Genomic DNA, 7,114 nt, shown 5'->3' on the forward strand with positions numbered 1-7,114 from the left:
GTTCACCATGTCAACGCCGGAATCCTGAGTTTCTCTCCAATCACAGCCAACTGCACCGGTGGTAACTACACAGACAACAGCATCTTCTCCACCAACCTCAACTCCCTCCTCTCCACCTTCAATTCTAAATCCTCATCCTCCAACTCTACATATCAAATCTCAGGCACTGTCTATGGCCTCTTCTTCTGCACTGGTGACCTCTCACAAGAAAAACTGCCAGGCCTGCATCCAATCAGCCATTAAAAAAACATCTCTGAGAAGTGCCCAAGCTCAAAAACAAGCCATCATATGGTATGACTACTGCGAACTACGTTACTCTGACACCAACTTCTTTGGATTCCCAGACACCAATGGTTTCTCCATGATCAATCCCTATGAGAACACCAGTTCATCAGAGCCAATGGAGGTGATGTCCCAGTTGGTCAAAGAGGCCCCATCCCAAGTACCCGTTATGTTCTCTTACAGAGCATTGCCCCCTGAACGCTTGTATGCTCTGGCACAGTGTTCACCAGACTTAACCGCAGAAGGATGCAGTCGTTGCTTGACTACTATCTTGGCAAACATCAAAGCTTGTTGTACAATGAGGAAGGGATGGAGATATCTGGCTACTAGCGGTTGGATACGGTATGAAGCTACTCCTTTCCTTCAGAATCTTCAGGGAGTTTATATAGAGGTCACTCAGAGCTCTTGCCCCTACCAAGACACCCTTCCTAATGACCTGATTCTCAACGACATTCTCTCTGATTTGATGACAAACACTCCGTTGAAGGGCGGGTTCTATAACACTAGTGAAGGGGAGACGATGAACAAGCTCTATGGCTTAGCACTATGCCGAGGAGATCTAGCTCCACAAGGGGATTCTTGCGAGACCTGTCTACAGAATGCAAGAAACAGCATTCTAGAAGATTGCACAAACAAGACACAAGCCATTGAATGGTATGAGAGCTGTTTTATTAAGTACTCCAACCAGAGTTTCTTTGGGGTTGTGGATACTGATGGAAGGACAATGTGTGGAACTGAACAAAGTAACCAGATTGCTGCCAATATCACCACCGGAATGGTACAGGGACTCATTCGTGATGCAGTTAATAGTCCAACATTTTTAGGAGTCGGAAAGGTATTGTGCATATATATTTTAGATATGCATTAGAGATAATAGTCCTACCAGTGTGACTTCATCTAATGTCAAATTTAACAGATTGCGATCAATAGTTCTCTGGAGAGCTATGCGCTTGTGCAGTGCACAAGAGACCTCAGCAGAGAGGGTTGTGGGGATTGCTTGCAGAGAGGGATGAATATTTCTTTGCAAAACTGTGCATTGACTCAAGGATGGCGATATCTCTCTGGTAGCTGCACCTTGAGGTATGAGGCCTTTCCCTTTTTTGACACCTCAGTGATACCAGAAGGTACTCCTACACAAGAATTTGGTGGTGAGTGTTCAGATGTATATTGAAATCTATTTTTATTTAATTAAAGCATACAGAATTGTTCGATGACGAGTGGTTTGTTATTTGAATTGGCAGTAAGGAAGAAGTCATCCAATGTTAGTGTTCTGGTTATTGTCATGCCAATTGTGGGATTCATTCTCTTGGCTACTTGCCTCTCTTGTCTGTGTTGGAGATTGAGGCAGAAACATGGTAAATTCTCTTCAGTAATTGATTCTGATTGTCTGGTGTTTGTTTATATCAGTGATATATATTGTGAAGCTGCTAACAAATTATTGTTTCAATGTGGTCAGCAAGCAAAAGAGCTCAGTTTGATAAATACATGCCTCTGAGTAGTATACAAACAGCTACAAATAATTTTGCCAATCAAAATAAGCTTGGTGAGGGTGGATTTGGCCCTGTTTATAAAGTAAATTCATCGCACTAATTCTATTCATTATTGTAGGACTGTAACTAATAGTCAATAGAGTTAATGATAGTAGATTATTACGCATGCAGGGTGTGCTGAAGAATGGAACAGAGATCGCTGTTAAGAGACTCTCAACAGCATCCAAGCAAGGTGCCACTGAATTTGAGAATGAGGTCAAGTTAATTGCGAAACTCCAGCACAGAAATCTTGTGAAAATGCTTGGTTGGTGTGTTGAGAAAGAAGAGAAGCTACTTGTCTATGAATACCTGCCAAACAAGGGTCTTGATGCTCTTCTATTTGGTTAGTTGCAAATCAAACAGCTTTCTCTCTTCATATATTCAAACAATCATACATTGTTTTTTTTTCCCTTGATTCCATTGCCAGATTATGAAAAGCGGGTGCAATTGGATTGGAATCAACGGCTTCAGATCATCGGAGGAATTGCCAGAGGCCTTGTCTATCTCCATGAAGACTCACTGCTCAAAGTCATTCACAGGGACCTCAAAGCCAGTAATGTTTTGTTAGACAACAAAATGACACCCAAGATATCAGACTTTGGCATGGCCAAGATATATGGAGCAGACGAAATTGAAGCCAATTCAAGCAGAGTTGTTGGAACTTAGTAAGCAAAACTCCTCTCTTAGATGTCTGTTCTGTTAAACTATACCCTCCCATACTAACTCTAAACCTGAAATTTCAAACAGTGGATACATGGCCCCAGAATATGCAATGGCAGGGTTATTCTCTGTAAAGTCTGACGTTTTTAGCTTTGGAGTCCTCTTAGTGGAAGTACTAACTGCACAAAGGAATGGGAGAGCACACTTTGAAGAATATGGCCAAACTCTTATAAGACATGTAAGTTCATGATATGTTAATTGATAGCAATTAAAGTAGGTGCTTAACTATGAATTATATATTGGAAAAAAAAACAGATGTGGCATTTGTGGACTGAAAACAAAGCACTGGAGTTGGTGGATCCTTTGCTTGAAGGTTCATATTCAACTGATGAAGCAATAAAGTTGATCAAAATAGGATTGTTGTGTGTCCAAGAGAATGTGGAAGAGAGGCCAACAATGTCTCTGGTTATTCATATGCTGAGGAGCAGTGACCACACTGTGTTCCCAACACCCAGTCAGCCTCCTTCATTCATCACTCGGCCAAAAAACATTCAGCTTCTTGCATCTTCATCAAGCTCGCAGTCACATGCAACCGTTGTTCCCTCCGTCAATGATGTTACCAATTCAGATCTAATGCCAAGATAGACTGCTGTTGGTAAAATTCTTCCCTTGCTGCGTTGAATTTTAAGTTGGTTGCCCCTGCATGTTTATGTTTTTCTAGTGGTATATAGTATATTATCTATTATCTTGTATACCAGAAATTAGGTAAACAGTGTCTTGGTAATCTACATGAGAATATACTGATCAGTTGAAGTGAAATTACATGTTGTGTTAAAAGAATTTTTATGGTTGGAAATGAAGTCCTACTATGTTTTTTCATTTTATTTATTTAAGAAAGTAGATAAATCAGAATTGCATTGCAAAAAGTAAATGAAAAACAACAAATACAATGACAAAAGTGAACGGAAAAGAAAAAGCCATCAGCATGGTGGTAAAACAAAGAGAAGTCCTACCATTTGATTTCCTACTTTTTATTTTTATTTTATTTTATTTTTTCCAAAAGAGACAAATTGATATATTTTTTTGTTTTTTATTTTATTGTGTTTTCTATAATTTTTTTTTAAAAAAATATATACGTCTATAAATAAAATAGTTGATATTTTATTTTTCTTACATCTCAAAGTTTGTTTTTGAAGAACATTGACTATAAATTTCATAGTATATAAGCAGTCTATTATTTTACCCATCTGGCAAAGCCACATTGCTATCGCCCACCATTTGACTTTTTTTTAAAATATATATATATATATATATATAGTATAAATTATATTAAAAAAAAGAGTAAGTACAAAAAATCCGAACAAGAGCCAGCATAAATTAAATTTTTAATTATAAACAAATTAATAAATTGTGGAAAAATCTTTTAAATACCAAAATCAATACTAAATTTTTTTAAAAAAATATTGTGGTTTATCTATAAGTTATTTTTTGTTTATATAAAAAAAAAAAATCTTAGCCGTTTTATAGATAGAATAATGCAAATATTTATTGGTTTCATGACCATAAATTAAATGATGTATGCTTATTATTTAAGTAGTGTAAAAACTACTATTTATTATTATTATTATTATTATTATTATTATTATTATTATTTTAAAAAAGAGGATGAACCATGGTTTCATTAAAAAAAATAATTTTAATTTGAAACTGTGAATAGAAAAGAATTATATTATAATTTTATTTTTTTTCCCAAATTTGTTGCATAGCTAAGATAACAGAGGAAGTTGCATCCTCTAACTTTCAATCAAATATTTATTTTCTGCCAAGCATGAACCAACATTTTTTTTTCGCAATTTATTGCTTTCATGTTGATTCATCATTCTTTGGTGCTAGCTATATGAGAAACCAGTAGTCTATGTTTTCTACTAAAAAATGAAATATCCGTCTTTTGTTGACTTTATCTTCTATGCCTAACTCCTCTCTTATAGGAGTGGAAATAAGATGGGGAATTCTTGATCCCCGCAAGGACCTACTCTAATGAGATGGAGATTCCCTGATTCTGGGGATGATGACTAGGGCCAATTTGTCCCTATTTCATGAAATGAGATTGGGAATGGGTAGGGTCCAAAAAAGCATTCCCCGTTCTATGAGATTTCTAATATGATAAAATTACATAATAACTATTTAAAATTTTACATAAATTTAGTAGGTATTTTGAACTATTTATATAAATTCAAAATTCTATATTTTGATTTATACAGATTATCATCTGATCGAGTATTTTGGGGTTTTACATGGTAGTTTGTGCTTAATTTAATGAATATTATGTCATGAGTATATTACCAAATATAATCATTTTAATAATTAAAAAAAACTAAATTCATGAATGGCAAGTATGAGGATGGGAAAATGATGGCTCTAGTTAGGGAGTCAGGAGTTGGGGCCAGAGATTTTCCATCCCTGTCCTTGGGCATGGTGTGTTAGGTAATATTGCAAAAATTAAATAACATCATCAAAGGCATGCGGAAGCAATAATTAAAATCAATAACATCATCAAATGATCTAATTGTTTTAATGAACACCGTAATTTAATTAAAAGGCCTAGAAAATTATCTCTTAATATTTAAAAGCCTTTCTTTGATGTGCCGAATTTGTCTCTCGGATTGTCGTAGATCTCCTAGCGCCAAACGAAAGTTCCACACCTCTATATCGCACGCCGGAATTAAGAGATAATCTCTACTTCTTCTCTAAATAGCGGCTAGGGTTAGAGAGGAAGATAGAGCTTAGGGATTTTTCTCACTAGAGAATTAATTGATTGATTCTAGGGTTAGAGAGGAGTCATATTTATAGAGACTTCATAAAACATGATAAACATTATTCAGTTATGAGTCCTATTCAAAATATGAACCTTTATAATATGATAAACATTATTCAATTATGAGCCCTATTCGAATTATGAATATTCATAATATGATAAACATTATTCAATTATGAGTCATATTCAAAATATGAACTTTTATAATATGATAAATATTATTCAATTATGAGTCCTATTCGAAATATGAACATTCATAATATGATAAATATTATTCAATTATGAAGTCCTATTCCAAATATGAACCTTCATAACATGATAAACATTATCATAGAAGTTCTATTTGAAATATGAGTCCTAGTGTAACTAAAACCACTTTTGTCATTATAATTTTGATCATCCATTCAACTCCATCAAATTTAAATCAAAATTTAAACTTAAGACAAAAACCCTAGATCAATTTACAATTTCACTTATCCCATGAAGTAAAATTATAAATTGACAATTTTACCCTGTACTCAAAAAGAGACTGATTCTTTATCCATTTAAGCGTGACTCCCTAGGTTCATTCTTATTAGCATTGGGAGGATACCAAAGGATGTGGGTGACACCTAGCTAGCCCCGTGGCTCCACGTCATAACCCAATTGAACACGAATGAGTAGATCATTATAAACCTTTCCGATTATGATTACCATATGTGTATAAACCTTTCGTTCTTATATCCCAACTGAGTGAGAGCCATGGTAATTGTCAAACTCATTAAACTCTATCATATGCAAATAACTATAGTGGGTGAGATTACCCAACTACTCTTCGTGTCCCACACAATTAGTTTAACTGCCTTGGCTAAGGTCTTATAATCTCACATACTTATAATTGCATAGGATACAAACTCGTTTACTTCCGAGAGAACGAATTCCTTCTTGGTGATCACTCACAACTGCTACTTGCCCGATATAGTCGCATTTTGAGGTCGGCCTTAACGAAAGATAAACTGTACTAACAACTCTAGTAACAAACTAGTCGTCACAAATACATTGTGATCATGATACCTCAGGTCTAAGGTCCACTCATATGATCATAACCAAAAATCCCAATCATTGACTGTCAAAGAGTAAAACCTATGTGATTGGTTTGTTGCGAGTCATGCTCGAATACACCAATCCCAATGATGCATTTATGACATATGCTCCAACTATTCCATAGTGTTCAACTAGCACTCTTTGTCAAAGTATATGTCATACAAATTCTTACGAACCTTTAACGCCCAATTAAAGGTTCTCCAATTTGCGAACTATTTAAGTGTATATATACAAAACCTTTCTAGTGCTCTCCTCTTTATCCCACAAAGAGTAGAAGGTTTCATTTAATACATATGGACTATGATATTCAAAACTAATTATAATACCATCACAAGATTTATATGAACATCAAAATAAATGGCTATAATAATAATAAGGTATAATTGCCATATAAGTCCCTGTAATTGTGTACTTTCTGCCTTTTTAGTCCTTGTAATACTTTTAGGTACATTTAAGTCCTCATATTTGATCGAATTAGGACTTTCAAGTCCGAGGAGTAGATGGCGTTATCTTCGCCGTTTCTTCTGAGCTGGCATGGTTTTAAATATTTGCTGTTAGGTAAAATTAAGTCCTTGTATTTGATCGAGTTGGGACTTTTTAGTCCCCCTATTTTGTAATAAAAAAGTCACATTTGCAGTTAGGTCCAATTAAGTCCTCATATTTGATCGATTTGGGACTTTTTAGTCCCCCAATTTCATAATAAAAAAAGTCACATCGTCGCAAAAGAAACGGAAAAGTTAACGCC

General features: G+C 35.1%; 1 protein-coding gene across 1 annotated transcript; it reads left to right on the top strand.

Annotated features, from left to right (window-relative positions):
* Positions 1 to 306: 306 nt before the first annotated feature.
* LOC120259524 (cysteine-rich receptor-like protein kinase 25) lies at positions 307 to 3,279 on the top strand. Its single transcript, XM_039267141.1, has 8 exons — positions 307 to 1,117; positions 1,199 to 1,430; positions 1,524 to 1,637; positions 1,739 to 1,854; positions 1,944 to 2,154; positions 2,239 to 2,476; positions 2,559 to 2,709; positions 2,787 to 3,279. The coding sequence occupies exons 1-8, from the start codon at positions 362 to 364 to the stop codon at positions 3,114 to 3,116; spliced, it is 2,148 nt and encodes a 715-aa protein (XP_039123075.1). The 5' UTR covers positions 307 to 361; the 3' UTR covers positions 3,117 to 3,279.
* The last annotated feature ends 3,835 nt before the right edge of the window (positions 3,280 to 7,114 follow it).

This window comes from Dioscorea cayenensis, chromosome 4 (assembly GCF_009730915.1).
Source record: "Dioscorea cayenensis subsp. rotundata cultivar TDr96_F1 chromosome 4, TDr96_F1_v2_PseudoChromosome.rev07_lg8_w22 25.fasta, whole genome shotgun sequence".
NCBI lineage: Eukaryota > Viridiplantae > Streptophyta > Magnoliopsida > Dioscoreales > Dioscoreaceae > Dioscorea > Dioscorea cayenensis.